The 19,787-nt window shown below is 37.0% G+C and overlaps 1 protein-coding gene across 2 annotated transcripts in view; it reads right to left on the minus strand.

Moving 5' to 3' along the window:
• Window positions 1-19,787, minus strand: part of SEC24D (SEC24 homolog D, COPII coat complex component) — a 115,596-nt gene that overhangs the window by 40,041 nt on the left and 55,768 nt on the right. For both annotated transcript variants that reach the window (XM_080796043.1, XM_080796044.1), the window contains exons 9-12: window positions 16,597-16,735; window positions 12,985-13,100; window positions 5,743-5,867; window positions 598-789 (exon numbers count right to left, since the gene is read on the minus strand). In XM_080796043.1, coding sequence (XP_080652169.1) covers window positions 598-789; window positions 5,743-5,867; window positions 12,985-13,100; window positions 16,597-16,735 — 572 coding nt within the window. The remainder of the gene's footprint in view (window positions 1-597; window positions 790-5,742; window positions 5,868-12,984; window positions 13,101-16,596; window positions 16,736-19,787) is intronic.

The raw sequence follows: 19,787 nt of genomic DNA on the forward strand, positions 1-19,787 counted from the left end.
TTTGGAACATTTACAAAAGCATACCCTTTGTAAATATTTTTTTTCACCATTTACATTTTTGATCTCTTAAACTATAAATTCTTGGAACAGTGGCTATATCTTCAGTTATTACCATCATCATTGAATACACTCATCTATATGCAGGAAATATCTCTCTCCAGCAAAAAGAAGGAACCACTATGGTTGAGCATGAATATTAAAAAAAATAATAATAAAAAAAAATCCTCCTTGGGGCACCTGGGGGTCTTAGTTGGTTAAGTATCTGACTCTTGATCTCAGCTCAAGTCATGATCTCAGGATCATGAGATTAAGCCCCACACTGGGCTCCATGCTGGGCATGGAGCCTGCTTAAGACTCTCTCTCTCCCCCTCTGTCCCCCCCACTGCTGTCTCTCTCTCTCTAAAAAACAGAACAAAACAGAACAAAACGCCTACTTTTAGATACTGGTATACATTTAAAATAGAACATAAACGATGGAGTTTTATAACCCATGTGTTAAAACCCCCTTGTCAATGACAAAACAATGTGTGATTGAGTCAAAACAATTAAAAACAGATACCTCATTCGTATCTAAATTGTAAAACACTTGATATTTACTTGTGAATCACAGATTGGGATTCTTGATAGTTGACAAGGAAACCATCCAATAGAGGAACAAAGACTTCTCCAACGTCGGTTACCACCATCATCTGAGGTTGGGCCAAGTTACTCTTTACATTAAAGAAATGCAGCACTTTGTTATATGTGATAAAACCAACTCGGATTGCAGAAGTTTCTTCTTGCTCTTCCCTATGAGGAAAACACCGTGTTTGAAGTTCTTTCACATATTTATGAGAGGTTTCTATCAGAAATTCAGTAAGTACACCTTCTATTAAATATATGAAAGACATGTTGGGGCGCCTGGGTGGCTCAGTGGTTTAAGCCGCTGCCTTCGGCTCAGGTCATGATCTCAGGGTCCTGGGATCGAGTTCCGCATCGGGCTCTCTGCTCGGCAGGGAGCCTGCTTCCCTCTCACTCTCTCTGCCTGCCTCTGCCTACTTGTGATCTCTCTCTCTGTCAAATAAATAAATAAAATCTTTAAAAATAAATAAATAAATAAATAAATAAATAAATACATGAAAGACATGTTAAAAGTTTTGTTCTTAATTATTGTTTACTGGTATAAAAAATACTGAGTCGCAGTAAGTGATAGGGGTATTACAAAAATAAGTAAGTTGATAAAAAAATTATCAAAATTCTAGGTAAAAAAAGTCAAACAGATATAAAAATATATTTCTTTAATATATGTATTCTCAGTCCACAGCAATTACAAGGTATGGTTTTTCTTTTCCCAAAAAAGGTAGGCATATTACATTCTTTATAAACAAAGCTCTCTCAGAAGTCACCAGAAGGTCAGAAGAACAAATGGAACATCTGAACCAAGACAAAGGCACACTCAGATTACAAACAGATGGCTATTTTTACCAAGAAAGGACTTGCTCCTTCTGTGTCATTCTTTTCTTACAGATTCTAGAGAATCTCAATAGAAATTGAGAGATTTTTGAAAGCCATATATAAAATATATATATATATATATAAAAGCCATATATAAAATAAATCATATATATGAATTGATGATGTAATTCTTATTAGATAGTCATTGGTGAGGTCACAGCAAGACAATAAAAGTAACAAAACCTCTAAAACCATAACAAAAAATAATTTTTTTTTGAGAAATCCAAGATAAGGCCTTAATCTTCCTGAAAGGAGTATAAGGCATAAATGTTCTTATTCAAGTCCATATGAAGTATACTCAGAGTTGAATGGTCTAAACCCCAGTTAATATTTACCCAAGTTTCTCTCTCTTGGTCTCCCTTTCCCTTCCCTCTCCCTCCTAAAATACTACTGAAGCTCTTACTAATTTTCATCAGTGGATATAACAGTGCTCAATGGTTACATGGCAGCCACAAAAGATTTTTGCCATTTTCTTTGATCCTTAGATAGCAGTAAAACTTATTTTGCTTAGGGACAACTTTTTAAAAAAGGAACCTAGTATGCTCAGTTTCTAAACTTTGCACATAGCATAACAAGTTACTTGAGTACAAAAGAAAGGAAAATAAAATACATAGATGAAAGTATCTTAAGTTCAAATTGTTGATCCCACTGCAGACTTCCCAATTTCTTTGATGTTTCAGCAGAGTACAGGCTGACAAACTACTGACTTTAAACTCTATTTCTTCTTTATTTCCTTTGCTAATTGAGGATATTTATTCTTCACTGTGGCCTTCACAAATGGGTCGGCAGTTTAAATAGGTCCTCACAATCCCTTCCAAAAGCACTTGGTAAATGTTTATATTCTGGACTCTTGCAAACATTTTTAGAAATGGTATCCTTATTCTTTTTAACTGCATATACACTGACTTAAACACCCCCATACCCCCCCCAATATCCTAAACTGTATGATTTCATGCAACTAACCATTATACTATACTGTACCCATGTTCTCCCTCCCCCCCACCCCCCCACCCCCACCATTTATTAGAATTTTACTCTTTAAGACCAAGCACAGATACTCTTCTTCTCTCAAAGCCCCTGGATGCTACCAACGAGACATCATTTCTTATAAATTCCTATAAATCATTCTCATTAGGCTCTTAGTATATAGTGCCTTATAGTTAACATATCATGAATCATTGACTATAAACCAATAAAGACCCAAAGTTTATGCCCTCTGCTCTTGACAGGGTCCAATCTAACATAGGGAGTTAGAGGTATGTTCAGGAGGATTATCATGATGGTGAAAGGCTGTACTTAGGATGGCAAGTTAGAGCCCAAATTGATAAACTGATTGTATGCATCTCTTCTGAACTCCTGTTTAGCGATGTCGCCTTCCTAGTTTAAAATCAGCCTGGCTGGAAGTATTTTACACCACAGGAATGAGCAAACACTACAATTAAGGTTTTATTTATTTGAGATGCAGTTTACCAGCACACCACTGGCTAAGCTCCCATTTCTGAGTAAACCTTTTATTACATAAGGTGATAAATGTCTGGCAAATCCTGAGGGCATTTATTCTCTTTTAAGAGTTAATTTAGAGTCAATTAAGGAAAAAGACACAAAAGAAAAATTGCAGAGAAGAATCTAGATTGCTATTCCCCATTGGATTTGGACACTTTCAAGTGATGGGAAAGGCATATCCTGGGATTCACAGGGTTCACTTAAAATCTAAATTAACATTTTAAAAAACATCTAATCAGAACATCTCACATTATTGCAAAATATTAGTGTGTGTTTTCATAGGAACATTTTTTTTTGAAAATTTGTTTGAGAAACAAAGAAGTATCTTAAAATTTTCTTGTTCAACAGTATAACTGCTTTGTTAAATCATAGCCAGAAGGAAATGCAATCTCAACCTTTCCTTCATATTAGTTCTATATAAATTTAATAAAGTTACATAAGGGATATCAAACAGAACAACATGTGTTTCTTCTTCTGCTTTTCAATTACCACTTCCCTCAACACATGTCCCTATTATTTTAATGGAATGAATCTGACAGAGCAAAACTGAAGGTATTTGTTACTGGTGAATCAGAGTATTCAAAAATCAAGCATTTTGAACATTTTAGCTATAGCAGCATTAAAAACAACCAGAAAAAACTCAACTGCTTGATCTGAACAACAGATGAAATACTTCAAATCTTTTCTTTCCTGTTCCAGAGAAACCAGACAGAAATGTCATCTAGCAAAATCAAAGATGTAAATTCAAAGTTAAATGGTAAAGAATGGGGCCTTTACTTTTCAAAAGATTAGCTAAGAGATGAACATACCTTAGACATTAATCAAGACGACATATTCTGTGCTTAAAAGGGGCTATTTGGCATATTACCTGGTTCAAAGAACTAAATCAGACTGTTGGCAATCTTAATAAAAATATAAAGTTATACACATACAGAGCCCAAAACAAACTTCAGGGAAGAAGAAAAAGAGCAACTGGATTTATTTTAAAAGATAAAAGAAGAAAAGGCATTTGGCTTCAATTAAAACTTTTGAGAGAGATACTTAAATAGTAGCAGGGAATAACTAGCAGTATCCTTTTTTTTTCTCCTATCTTTTGCTAAAGTCACAATCTGCTCCAATGGGATATAAAAGTCATGATGACATCTAAGGAAGGAGCATGGTTTCATGACATATCAACAGGCTATATACTTCGTATCACCACTGTGCTGGAAAGGAACAAGGGGTTGGTGAGGTAACTATGAGAAGAGGAGAGCCTAATCTAACCAGTTTGAGAGAAGGTAAAAGAGAGAGACATCACTTCCAGAAATTAGAGTAGTTTCCTTTCATATTATTCAAGCTCCAAGTTCAGATTTAGAATTAAAACAGCCCTGTGAGAGAAGTCTATAAGATATATGATATCCAGGGACACATGGGTGGCTCAGTCTGTTAAGGCCCTGCCTTCGGCCATGGTCCCAGGATGCTGGGATGGAGCCCCACATCAGGCTCTTTGCTCAGAGTGGAGCCTGCTTCTCCCTCTGCCCCATCCCCCACCCATGCTTACATCTCTGACAAATAAAGAAAATCTTAAAAAAAAAAAAAAAAAGAAGATGGCTCCTTTAAGAAAGAAAAAAAAGATACACGATATTCAGCAGAAAGTCCACACTTCTCAAGTATCACTAAGAATGAGGTAACAGAAACTATAGTCACAGTTAGCAGGCATCACACGCCTTTCTTATGCCCCATCTTCAAATTGCTCCCATTTCATTCTTCATTTTAGAATTCAGTTTGAAATCACCTCAATGTTTTTTAAACATCCCATGGCTTTTCCAAATCATCCTTGAGAATATTATGACTTGGGCTTCGTAGATACAAACAAAGCTACTCCTGGGAGGTCCAGAGTTCACTCTTTGAGGCTCACATGCACCAATGCAGCAGCCACATGCAGAACGAATATTGAGGAATGGGCACCCGAAGACTCAGGAAGCCCTAAGGGCTACAGACAACCCATCCCTCAAAGCATCCCTTTCCAGAACAGAGATCGCTTGTGTTCAGGAGACAGGGAGGGGTCGAAGATGTTGAGCCTGGTGCAGACACTAGGTTTCAGACACTACTCCTTAGCCTTTTTCTTAACCACGTTTCCTCTCATAAAGGATCTCTTTACTAGATGTTACTTCCCACCCTAAGCAACTACTTTGCACACTATAAAAAGTAGCCATGTTTGCTAAAATACCTTTCCACCTTTCCTTTTGTGCATTGCCCCCTGCAGTGGCAAGGAAAGTGATTTGCCTTGTGCTAGTACCTGGAGGCAGTAAAGCGGCAAAAGGGTCTGACAGTGTAGAAGAGCAAAGGGACTGTGGCTAAAAAGCACCATCTCTGCCCTAAGACAATAGTTCCATCTCCTGGCATCGCTTAGAACTCTACCACAACGAACAACGACCAGTTTCCGCTGGAAAATCAACCTCTTTGAAAGTGAATACCAGTCTTTCCCATAGCACTGTTGGGATTCTCCTTATAACTTATAATGCATTTTGAATATTGTTTACCATAGCATTAATTTTTATCAGTTTGTTTCTTTTGCTTTGTACAAAAGATAACTGTGGACTTTTTAAGGACGCAAGAAAAAAATAGTGCTGTTTGATTTATAAATATTTGTTCCATGTCCTCATTAACAAAAGATACCCATGGGTCATTCAGCACTTGTTTTCTGGCCAATAAACTAAGTCAGTAATATTGTACAAATTCTGGAAATAATGGGAATTCCCTTACTTTGGTAGTTTTTCCAGCACAGTCTTCAGTTCTTCACATATGAGCTTCACGAGTCCGTTCTTGATGTTACTATATGAAACATCAATCATGAAGATAAAAGCTGGTGGGTTGGGAGGCTTATTCTTCTACAGGGAAGCAAACAGATCACACAAATGTAATTATAAAGTATATACACTGCATAATCAAGTCAAAACATTCAGAAACTCCTGAAGATCATCAAACTTTTCATTTAATATTTTAGGATGTAACATCTGTGGAATTAAATCGTTTCCTAGAACAGTCTCTAATGCTTTAAAAAAGATAAAAGCTGTTTGTTTTCCAGGGTATGACCTGTGGCACACTATTGAGTTAGACAGGATTATGATATCTATTGGAAAAGCTGCACTTTTGTAGCACTCCAAAGACCTTATCACTACAATTATCCAGGCATGAGTATGGTCTGGTGGCCAGCCTTGCTTATAACCTTGTCTTCTCGGAAGAAATGTGTCTGGTACCCTTGACAAATTGTGCCCCCAAGGAGTACATACAATAATTAGCATTTGTCTTGAAACTAGTAAAACTGCATTAACTTGATAACACTATTTTCAAATCTTTTCCTTTATAAGTTCTTTCAGTTTTAAAGATATGAAATTATATACTAAAATATAATTGTAGGGTTGCCTGGGTGGCTCAGTCAGTTAAACGCCTGACTTTGGCTCAGGTCAGGTTCTCAGGGACCTAGGATCAAGCTCCCTGATCAGCAGGGAATCTGCTTGTCCCTCTGCCCCTCCCCCTGTTCATGTGCTCTCTTGCTCTCTCTCTCTCAAATAAATAAATAAAATATTTAAAAAATAATAAAATATAATTGTATACCTTAAAATTATACTATATTGTCAAATACTTACCTATACCTTATATATTTATGGTTAAAAATGGAATATTGGGCCTTTTCTCTATCTGTTTAAAAAAATCACTATAACATAAAGCAGCTGTTATATAAATGTTTTGTATCTGTTGGTCCCTTCACTGGCTGGGGTTCAAAGAGCTCTTAGGAAGTGAACCTTCAGTTGGGTCTTACAAAATATTTAGAAAACAGAACCACAGGCAAACTTAGTGACTCAAACTAAAACAAGAGTTCAGGTTAATTCAATTTTTAACTTTACGATTAATCACAAAAATGTTCTATAATAAAATTGTATTTTACTTATAAAATTAGATGATAATGTCTCCAAATTATCTTACTAATTCATTCTATATCCACTATAAGGCTAGATATAACACTGTTCTAAAAAAGTCTATCATTTGAAATAAAAAAACTGCAGGACTTAAAAATCTTCAATGTAAATGCTTCATTGCTTTGCTACATTCAAAATCAGACCAACAAAGAAAAGAAAGAGCTTTACTGCTGTCCATCTAGCTTCTTAGCTTCTTCTATTTTTTTTTTTTTTGCAAATCATTCCTGATTCCCACCTAATTTATAACATAGACTTGCATTGATTTATAGCAAATAAAAATAACAATCATTTCCATTAGTTAAGCCAAAGCCTCTTTTTGACCAACCCAAATGTGCCTTACTATTCTTGTGTTCTCTCTCAAGTTCAGCATTACCAGTTCCCCCAGTGAATAGTTTCCATAAATCCAACACGCACATCTCCATGGAATGCTTCCTTCACTGTAACTAGTTTCCTATGCATGGGAAACCAATTCCTCATTCCTCTAAATGACATTCTCTTCCAACATCTCTATCAATAGCATCACTACACACCAACTCAAAAGCTTAAAAACATGAAATTAGACCTCACTATTCCTTTTCTTTCCATCACTGAGTCCCATTGATTATCTTTTCGAAATGATTCTTTCACATGTTTTACCTGGTTCCTACTCTTAACCATCCAGAAGTTTGTCATCTCATGCCTAGAAGACTCTAATGACTTCATCACTGGCTGCTTGAATTAATTACTCCACTCTTTCAACCCAACTTGCTTTGTCCAGCCAAACCTAACAGGTATGAATTTTACAAAAACCTGGTTTTCCATGACACCTTACCAAAACCACTCTGTTAAGGGTCACAGACCTCCTGACTGCAAATGAGGGACTTTAAGTAAAATCCAGCCCTCATCCTAAATCTTTTTTATCTTTCCAATTTTAGGCATGGCAGACCACCTTCACTTTTTTAGCTGTCAAGGCACTGTGGTGTCATTTCCTCTCCCACTTTTCTGACTGCTGCTTCTGTTTTTCATTTTCTTATCTTTCTCCAAAGGACATCCTCTTCTCTTTTCTTACCACATGGTTCATCACAGAAATCTCATTTACACATTTTTAACCAGTGCCTCTTTATAGGTGACTCCTCACATTCTTTCTCATCCTGATGTCTTTTCTGAGCTCCAGACCAGCATTCTATTTAACTATAGCACACCTCCACATAAAGGGCCTGCCAGGATCTTCACTCCAAATTTTAGCAGGTAAGACAAGATTTATCCCACTGTACTGGCCTTCCCTATAAGGAACTTAAGAGAAAACATGATCCTCAAAAAGAATCTGAGTTTCAAATCTCATTTTCTCCATGGAATTGTCCACCTTTCTTAACCATCCACCACCAGTTAACTGTGAAGCCCTTATGGTTCCAGCACCCAAATTTAGACCCTCATTTCCAAAATCATTTCTAATTGTGGTAAAATATACATAAAACTTAACACCTTAACCATTTTTAAGTGCATAGTTCAGTGGTATTAAGTACATTCACACTGTTGGTCAACCATCACCAGTATCCATCTCCAGAATGCTTTCTCTTTTAAGACTGAAACTTCGGGGGCACTTGGGTGGCTCAGTGGGTTAAGTCTCTGCCTTTGGCTCAGGTCATGGTCTCAGGGTCCTGGGATTGAGCCCTGCATCAGGCTCTCTGCTCAGCAGGGAGCCTGCTTCCCCCTCTCTCTCTGCCTGCCTCTCTGCCTACTTGTGATCTCTCTCTCTGTCAAATAAATAAATAAAATCTAAAAAAAAAAAAAAAAAAGAAAGAAAGAAAGAAAGAAAAGACTGAAACCTTGTGACTATTAAACAATGACTTGCCATTCCCCTCTCTCTCCCGACCCTGGCAACCACCATTCCCCATTCCACCATTCCCCATTTCAAATTCTTATCTCCATGAATTTGACAACTCTAGGTACTTCAGAAAAGTAAAATCATAGTATTTGTCTTTTATGCGACTGGCTTATTTCACTTGGCATAAGTTCATCCATGTTTAACATTGTCTAAATTTCTTTCCTCTTAAGGCTGAATAACATTCCACGTATGTATATACCACATTTTGGTTATCCATTTATCCATGTGTGGACTCTTATGTTACTTCCACCTTTGGGCTATTTTGAATAATGCTGCTATGAACATGAGTGTGCAAATACCTCTCTGAGACTGCTTTCAATTATTTTGGGTATATATCCAGTCATTCTATTTCTAAATTTTTGAGGAACTGCTATACTCCCTTCAGTTTCTCTTGTTGGACTACTGCATTCTTCTAATATACCCCTGCCTCCAATTCTTTCCTCTCACTACACAGACTGCTGTCAGAATAAACGGTCCAAAGATACAATACAGATCACAATGCTAATGCCTCTGAAAACAGAATGTTTACTGAGAGTCCTCAGAGTCAAGCACAGCGTGTAGCACAAAAGAGTGCTCAGTTCTGCTGACTGAGTGAATAAATGTGTGGTTGGATGGATGACTAGATTAAGGAAACAACTCCCTCTTTACCTTTAATGGTCCTCATCACCTACTGAATTAACAAATTCCTCAATGGCCTGGCATTTACAACTCCCCATAATACTCATTTAACAAACATGTATAAAAACCAGGAGATCAAAGGTATGATGCCAAACCCAGTGGTTAGTCTGCATCTCAGGACAATTTCCCAGCTTTACTTCCCATTATTCCCCAATACACATTCCTTCAACTAATTTAAATGTTTGCCATTTTCAAAACATTTCCTCCCCAGAAGTCACAGTTTAGTGGCCCTGGGCCAAGAATTTGGCCAGAGAAGTATTTTGTTTGGCACAGTGTTTTTTAAAAAATATTTGAATATGAATGTGTTTTGGGGGAAAGGGAACACCCTCTCCAATTATCCTAGTTCCCATACTTACTCCATCCATGTCGCTCATCTACTATACCCGCCTAGTCCCTGAAGAAAGCAAAGTTGCAAATCCTCTGCTTCTACTCACTGTTTTGTTTTCCCTTCCCTTTCCACATGTCCAAACTCTGTTCATGGTATAACCACCTCAAAAGTCACTTACTCTTTGAAGCCCTTCCTGATCCTCTAAACCATACATCATCATTTGTCGATTTCCTTGTGGCACTAGGTTTATTGGACTTATATGGCATTTATCATATTTGGGTTTATATCATAATTATATACTTATTGGGTCTGGACATAGGAAGTACTTTGAAATCAGGTTCATTATCTTGCTAGTTTTGATATCCCTCACAGCATATAACCAAGTGTCTTGGGCATTTTAGGTATCCATTAGATATCACAGTGAATTAAAATTAAGTGGAGAGATGATAATTTTATTTAGAAAAAAAAAAGGCTGGCTTGGAATGGGGTTTCACATTTCAGTTACACTTTGTGTGTAGATACAGTCTGTAAACTTCTAAGTGAAAAACTCCCAGTTATATGACAGAGTTGGGGTATTTTTTTCCAGGGGAACCCCATGGTGATTTTCTAAATAACTGCCTACATACCCACAGTATATTGATAAAGAATAGGGGTTCTATGGTCACGCCAACGCAGTCTGGCTCCAGCACTTCCTAGGTGTGTGATTTGAGGGTGGCACTTAAGCTCTCTGGGCTTCAGTTTCCCCATGTAATGGTGGTATTGACCACATGGGTTCACTTGAGAACTAAATGATACAACACATAAAAAGCACTTAGCATAGAGCATCACACATAGTAAATATCAATGTTAATTTTATTATATAAAATTGGTATCGAGACAAACTAAAATGAATAGGAGAAAATGTAATTTTGTATTTCTAAATTTGCATGGTGTTAAAAACACATGTACAAATTAAATAAGCTCTTTTTCATTGTCCAAATCCCTAAGGCAACTCATTATTAAACTTTATTTACATTTTGAATTATAATTAAATTTGAAGATACTTAAACCATCTTTTATTTTAAATCTTACTTGGAATAATAAAAGGCAGATTAAGCTTACAAAAAAATCTTTAAAATGTACTTTTTTTCTTTGTATATTTGGTTCGTTGCCTGTTGTGTGAAATTTCCCATCAATTAGACATCTGGAACATTTCCAGATAACAGAGTTTGAGGATACTGAAACTTTTGTTCCCAGAAATAGACTTGACTCTCTGCCTGAGTTTCTACTAAAAAAACATAAGATCAAGATAATATAGCCTTTTTGGCAGAGAACTAGAAACTGACAGCATAGTTATATTTATACTGTGGTTGCAAAGATCAATCAATAAATTTTCCATCACTAGTTATAATGGCTTTATTATATTTAATTAGAACTTGAATATTTATGGTCTACTTAGACCCTCATTTCCAAATTCACCTTCAGCCAAGAGCAATAAAGAACAAATAAACTGCCTAAAAGTAGTTGGTACTTCAGGAATTTTTCATTTGATATAAAGCATTTACACCAAAAATGTTCTTATGTTTCTCAAAATATGTTTAAATGTAACATTTTGAGTTAATAAAGCATTAGCTTTTCTTTAATACCTAACTCTATGTAATGTGGTAGAAAAATCATACAAAACACTAAAATAAAAGTAAAAGTTACATTAACTAAAAAAAAATTAAATCCAATCAATTGAAAAAAACTTCTATTTAGGAAACATGTTCTTTATAATTTATACTCAATGATGTGGACTGGTCCCCTTGCAAACATCTGTGATAGAATTCTGTGGGTCGGAGGCTGCTTTCTGAGAACTGGGCATCAGTAAGCATTTGTATTTGGAAGAGGAAGTAAGAAAAGCAGTCAGAATGACTCTATTTCTTCAGGTCTACATGTGGTACTTCAGATATAAGCTGAAATCTGAACTGATACCCAAGAAAACATTTCCAAATCACCAAAGAATGTTAAAGCCTTGTGAGTTGCCCATAATGATGTCACTCTCACTGTGACATTGGAAAAAGGACATAGCCAGTCCTGGGAATAGTAACAGACCTGACAATTCACTCATTCATTCATTCATTCATTTACTGATTAACTATCTTCCCTGTACTAGACACTGTGATGGATGCCATAAAGACAGCCAGGACAAGATTCTTGTCACCAAGGATGTCAAAATCTATGAAGAGGGAAAACACTTAACAAGATGTAAATTTCATGGGGATAATTGCTAAAACAAATATACAGACCAAATTCTATGTGAAAAAAACAAACAGAAGATTTAGTAAATATTCACTATGATGAAGCCAAAGAAAGTTGTTCATGTGCACACTTGCACACACACTCGCATAAAATAAAATTTCAGCCAGGTATTACAGAATGTATATTACGTAGAGATGTAACAGGAGAATGCAAAGATAGTCTGGTCAAACCATCTTACCTAAAAGCATGGAGTTCTAAGAAGGAGTGATGAGTTCAGAGTATGTGGTGAGTGTTTTGTACAACGGAAAAGATGGCTGAGGTGACAGGATAGAGGCCAACAGTTAATGGTCTTATAAGGAAAGCTATACTTTTTAATTTAATTTTTTAGATTAAGGATATGGGGAGTAGTCTCATGCTTACATTTTAAAGCAAGGAAACCACAGGCCAGAACCCCAGGCTCCCACATAGTCCAAGGGGAATTCTAAGAGCTTTAAATCATTATGGTGACAACTGGTGTGCAGAAAGGAGGTAGAGAAACCTGTTCTGGTCCTATTGACCATACTGGCTGAGCATCTGCCTTGGAAGAGAAAATTTCCTGAGATTGCTGACAAAACAAATAAGGTTGAGGCACTATATAGAACTGTTGCTTTAAGAACTCTGAATATTTTATCTGATAGGGAGATAAAAATTAAATTATTGTTTTCTATTTCTGGCACCACTTTTTAGTTTTTAAAAATAATCACTGCTCTGAATAGTTTGGCAATTTAATCATGTTAACAGCCTAGAAGCCCTGATCTGTGTCTGAGACATTTCTACATCCCCATGACACAACCAAAATGCTTTGTTTGTGAATCAAGATTCAGTTCTTTACATATGAAAGTTATTCACTTGAATTTGACATCAACGTATAAACACGTGGAAGTCCTGGGAACACTTACTCTGCAGTAATCCAAAGTAGCAACATATTCATAAGATCCTAGAGATAGCTCCGGCTTCTCATAGTGGTCCAGCCTTCTCCCGATGTGGTCCAGATGTTGGAAATAGAATGGTGGAACTAATAAAAACAAAATAAGAAAGGAAACCTTTTGTTTTCATAACACAGACAACTTAATAAGTTCTTAAAATTTATTATGGGAGGAAAAGAAATAGTTGAGGAGGAAAAAGTATTTTAAAGCTAGAAGGCAGTATATTCTAAATATCCACTATTTAAAAAGCATGTGTGGAAAGTACAAAGGTTTTCTAAAAATCCTCTTGACTCTCCTGCAAGTTACCGATGACATATAACATTTATGGTTTAGACCATTGTGAAGAAACAAGATAAAAGTGCTCGTGTTTTTAAATTGTCACAAAGAAAATACAATTCTATTTAATTACCTCCTTTAAAAGGAATTCTGACTTTACTAACTACTTAAATTTTCAATATACCTAACAGAAATATACATTGGTTGTTTGGACTTTACTATTAACTACAATATTTATTATCCTTTAATTAAGAGATGTCTTCAGCCATGGAAAGTTTGCATGGTAATCTTTTAATGTTTGGACTTCAGAGTGGAGAGGATTACTGTATTAGGGAAAGACTATACCACTAAGATCTCAGCTGAGAACTCTTAATTTGATTCAAATGTCTAAGGAGGTTAGTTCTGGCAACGACCTGGAAGTCATCCAACAGCACAGGAACACTTATGAGTCACACACTGAACACTTGGACAAATATGGCCTGGTATCTCTGTGAAAACAAACTCCTGTTGCCTTGAGATTAATAGGGCTGGCTATTAAACCACTGACAATAGAAGCACTTAGAATAACCAGCAATGCTCTGGTTTTCAGCATTTTATAAAGAGCAACATCTTCATTCGTAAAACCACAGAAGTAACGCGTTCTCTTTTAAAACCAACAACTCAGTATTCTTTCTTTTTCATTGGTAACCAACATGAATTACAAGACTGTTTTTTTGTAGGTAGGACTTAAAAACAATCACCAAGAATTGATTTTTCTGTTTTCTTACTATAACATGGCCATGTCTTTTACAAGTTTAATAACATTCATATGTACATATGGATCTCTGAATTCGGAAAATTCAATGTCTTTAAAGATCATGGAAGTGGGAAACTGACAGTCTCAGCAAAGATAAGTAAACTATGAGGGCCTAAACCTGCAATTTTGTTACTTTTAGTCAAGGCAGGTGATGTTATGTTGGTTATTTAGGATAATGCTGTGGTAATTTCTACATAGGATCAACTATAATTCATTTTCATTCACATATGTACACGTAACGTGTGAAATTTTTCCCTTTAAAATTAATTTCACATTCGGGACGCCTGGGTGGCTCAGTTGGTTGGGCGGCTGCCTTCGGCTCGGGTCATGATCCCAGCGTCCTGGGATCGAGTCCCACGTCGGGCTCCTTGCTCAGCGGGGAGCCTGCTTCTCCCTCTGCCTCTGCCTGCCTCTCTGTCTGCCTGCGTTCACTCTCTCTGACAAATAAATAAATAAAATCTTTAAAAAAAAAAATAAAATTAATTTCACATTCATTAGCATTTAATATCTGTCATGTTTATAAAACAAAATTCAAGGCACATGGTAAATTATGCAATGCCAAATGACACTTGTCTTCTTGCATGCCTTTTGATCTCACATGCTTCCCACTGTGCAATCTCTGGACACTGTGAAGGGAAAGAGAGTGAAACCATGTGACCAAGCTTGCTGGGTTCTGACTTCAATAAACCTCTGTCTTCTTTAAAATTAAAAGAAGAATGCAGGTATCAGTGTAAATCTATAGGAGTCTGGCTCCTTTTGGGGACAAATATTTGAGCCTAGTATGAATAACCCTATTGGAAAGTGAACATGGAAGCCTCCTAGGAGTGAATAACCAAGGGAAGGGAATTTATTGTGTAGAGATATAAGAATTCTGAATGGTTTTTTCCTACCAGGAAGTAACTGGGCTCTGAGCTGACACTTAGGTGTGACGCCAGGATGTCACACCAACCTGAGGGTCCTGGATCTAAAAGCTACATAAATTCCTGATCATCTTCCTAAGAAAGGTGAGAGCTTGACTAAAGACACTGAGGAGCTGGTGACCTTGGTGGTCTCTGCCCCACAAAACTAAAGTATAGGGAAATGAGTTGTCACAGGGCTGCTAAAATCCAGGTCCCAAGACTGAGTGCTGGCTAATGACCTGGTTGCAGATTTCATCCAGGGTGAAAGAAGGAATAAGATCTTCCTTAGAAAGACATGTATGGGTGGAGAACCAACAGAATCTGGTCTCACAGGAATACCCCCCAATTTGCACTGAGTTGATGCCACAGCTGGAACAAGGACAGAGACATCCCAAGATGACCACAGTTTTTGAGATGAGGCTACAAACCAATGATTCCACTCCATAGCAAGGCATTTTTAAGAACTGACCAAAGTTTTGGTGAGAAAGACTCACAATACCACTGTCTGGCACTCTACGTTGGACAACACCATGGACTATAATAAGGAGGTAGGGAAACAAGGAGCTCTCCCACCAGAGAACACTCACAGAGTTGAGCTGCCATGAATGCAATGACAGAGGCAGAAAGCTGTGCCTTAGCTCCCTTGTCAGTAGGGAGTAGCCAGCAGCCATAGGAACCAGGCTCCTGGGCAGACAGAGTGCTATACATTCTTCAGATTTAATGACCTGCAGAGAAGCGTGTCTATGAAGATAAGGAACAGAGGAAAACATGTAGAAAGTTCATGCTCTCATAATCATCACATGGTTCTAGAAAAACTCTAGAAATATAAATGAATGTGGGAATGTTTCAGGCTGAGTATGTGCTTTATTGAGCACCAAAAAGATAAAACACAAACGTGTTACGAATATAATGAATGTAAGTTGCTTTGAGCAAGTTTACAGTTTTTTTCAGCATCAGTCAATTCACACTGGAACGAAAGTGAAAATATAAAGAATCTGGAAAAGCCCTTCCAACATTCATACCTGAGGGGGAAAATGATATATACATATGTTAAAGCCCTTAGTCACACTAGAGCTTTTCCTAAATACTGATGAGCTCACATTCAGTAATAACTCAGAGAAATAAAGACAGAGAAAAAAAACACATCTCCAACTTATCATCTGTAAACACAGATAAAATAAAAGTTCTTCTTTATAAAATCTGTGGAAGGAAACCAACCAGAACATTCTCTGTTTGGGACCTCCACGCCCCTCTCAGCCTCATATAAAGTGGCGCATACCACTTCCTACACAGAAGTTGCTGTGTTTCTTATAAAACTCCAAAGTAGGTAAGTAGTTTTATTTCTCAATCCCCTTCCACAAAGGCTCATTTGGAGGCAAAATAAAGTTTTATCTCCCATGTTTTTCTCCCATGTTTACAGATGATAAAACTGAGTTTTTGTTTTGTTTGTGCTATTCCTCTTGAGTTATTCTTGAATGTGAGCTCATCAGTATTTAGGAAAAGCTAAGGTATAACTAAGAGCTTTAACATATATATTTTTCCCCTAAGCTAAGAAATACAATATATTTCAACTAATAAAGAGCTTTACTAAGAGCATTTATTGGCACCACTTACCGTCGTTCACACAGTTGCAAAATCCACACTGATACCTCCTTCCTCCTTCAATGAACTGCATAAATGGGCACATGTAGGCTTTGCACCTGTTGCATCTGACTGGTCCATTCTCTCCATGATTTACCAAATAAAGGGGAGTCTATAAGAAGCAAGTAAAATGAAGAGATAGGTGGGTATAAGATTTCAAGGTACTTCAGAATACTGTGCAATAATTGTAATCTGAAAAGTCTTTTAATGGCATTCATTAAGGAACTCCTAATTCTTGGTGTTCATCAGGAGTGTAAAGATGACTCTCTTGGTACCTTCTGAATTCAAAGAAATACCCAAACAAAAATTTGAGTTTTTATCTCATTAATAAGGACATAAGTATATATGTATATTTTTCCATATGTCCATATATAGATTTATTTGTATGTAAAGACAGAGAGGAAAATATAACAATGCCAATAATATTTAATAAAGCATATGTTAAAAATGTCCTGGACACCTTATATCACATATTTTGCTAAGTTTGTAATATTATTGGTAAAAAATAAAGAAAGTGTGGGGCGCCTGGGTGGCTCAGTTGGTTAAGCGACTGCCTTCGGCTCAGGTCATGATCCTGGAGTCCTGGGATCGAGTTTCGCATGGGGCTCCATGCTCAGCAGGAAGTCTGCTTCTCCCTCTGACCCTCCCCTTCTCGTGCTCTCTCTCTCTCTCTCTCCCTCATTCTCTCTAAAATAAATAAATAAAATCTTTAAAAAAAAAAAAAGAGTGAATTGGGTCTGATTTTAAAAGCTCTAGTCTGGATAGAGCTCTAGTTTATTTAGATAGTCCCATCAAAAAATACAAAACGTTTCTTCAAAAATGCAACTCTATGAAGAAATATACAATAATGTTCACTTTTCTGCCTTTTCTCGTTCTTTATCCCATGACAAGATGTACTCTCAAAGTCACTGGTCATGCTTTGCCAGAACTGAAAAAATAAATGTTTCAATTGCTTCTTCCTCATAAACATATACAGAAACCATTTTATAGCTTGAAAGTGAAAAAGCTCAGCATTAGTCTGCCTTGTTTCTCAACTCTTTTGGCTTTCAGAATAAAACCACAAAGATTCTTCTTGCTTATATAAAGCTCCCTTAAAGATAACATTTCTAGAAAAGCTTGAGAATTACAGGGTTTGGCACATTAACAAAGTTTTTCTTTAAAAAAAAAATAAAAAGGATGTAAATGAAGCAGACTGCTTTTTAATGGAGACCTGCAGAGGAGGAAGGTGGTGGATGAGCCAGGGTCAGAAGGCCATTTTCTACTCAACTTAGAAAACTGAGATTTACTGTTTGTCCCTGTCCAGATGTTCAATGTGAAAACTAATGCACACTGAAGTTTCAGAAATGAGTTGTGAGGTCTCATAGCAGAAAAAATAAGAACAACAACAACAACAGGTTTGGTATAGGGGCACCTAGATGGCTCAGTTGGTTAAGCATCTGCCTTTGGATCAGGTCATGATCCTTGGACCCCTGGATCCAGCCCCATCAGGCTCCCTGCTCCTCGGGGAGCCTGCTTCTCCCTCTCCCTCAGTCTGGTGCTCCTCCTGCTTGTGCTCTCTCTCTGTCAAATAAATAAGATCTTAAAAACAGAAAACAGGTCTAGTATAATGTATAAAAGAATCGAGGAACATAAAACAAAAATTCAGGACTACTCCCCACCATTTCTGCACTGCCCTCTCCCCCTCCTCTTGCCTCAAGGAAGCCAGAAAATGGATTGCATTTCTCATATAGGGTCTCTTCTGATTCCTAACATAGGCATAGCTCTGGTGCCCCACTGGTAGGATTGTGACAGGGATTAAATGAGAGATTCATGTGTGGTACAAAGCACTGTGCCTGGCACAAAACTACTGAATAAAAGGTAACTGTTGCTGTCATACCTATACAGAACCACCTTTCCTCTCTCAAAATCACTGAGCTCAGGAGAGAGTGTATTTAATGGCAGAGTTATAGTTTGATAAGTTTAAGATAGGCTTGAGTTTGTTTTTTTTTTTAAGATTTTATTTATTTGACAGAGAGAGATCACAAGTAGGCAGAGAGGCAGGTAGAGAGAGAGGAAGGGAAGCAGGCTCCCCGCTGAGCAGAGAGCCCGATGCAGGGCTCGATCCCAGGACCCTGAGATCATCACCTGAGCCAAAGGCAGAGGCTTAACCCACTGAGCCACCCAGGCGCCCCTAGGCTTGAGTTTCTAAAGGCATTTGTTTATATAAACATTTTGATTAGCTGACTCGTTACCATAAACTACCACTGTTAAAATGATCTAGAAGGAAGGAAATCTACCTTCCAGGAAATTCTGATATAATCTAACGGATATAATCTAATGGTTAAAGCTGAGAGCCACAGAAGATTTTAAAAACCCTCCCCATGAGTTTGACTTAAATATACACATACTGAAATATGGACACACACAATACTTTTTAATACGAACTGTGTGTTTGAGAGGCAAAAAATGACAAGTGACTGACTGTCCTCTTTAGCTGGTAATAATAATAACTAATCTGAAGGGACAAAAAGAAAGCAAACAAAAAGATGCAGGTCCCAATCAGAAATTCTCAGGACGGAGAATGGAGAATTAGAGTAAGAAGTGAAAGATAACAAAAATGTAATAATAAGATGGCTTTTTCTAGATCAAAACTCCAATTATCTATCATGCTTTTGTTGCTGTTCTGTTCTCTAGCTTTACCTCTGAGATCAGAAGATGGTTTCAAGAATTAAACCAGGAATAAAGTCTTCAGTTTGCCTGCACTCCAGCCAACTTTACTTTTCTCATCCTTTTATTTTGAGAGTTCAAAGACTAGAATCAATTCCCTGAGAGACTTTAGAAATATGATGCCATTATTTTCCGGACAAAGCAGAGGTAATAGGAGGAAAATTAACCTTATTTTCACTGATATGACTTACCCAAAGGCAGGCCCAGCCTAAAATTACCATGAAACTGTCGGCAACTAACACCTGAGCATTCCAGTCCTGGCAGATTCAAACTTGCAGAACCAAAAATGGATGTGTAGTAATAAACTGGACTCCAATAGTGACTGTATCTAGGCTATTAAATACATTTTTTTCTATTTTCAGTCTTTTCGAAACTGGATGATGGATAGGTAAGTAAGGTCTTCAGACAATTGAGGTGACAGTAAAGAATGTTAAAAGCTTTTTAACTGTTTACATTTC

Source organism: Martes martes (genome assembly GCF_963455335.1).
Source record: "Martes martes genome assembly, chromosome: 2".
Classification (NCBI taxonomy): Eukaryota; Metazoa; Chordata; class Mammalia; order Carnivora; family Mustelidae; genus Martes; species Martes martes.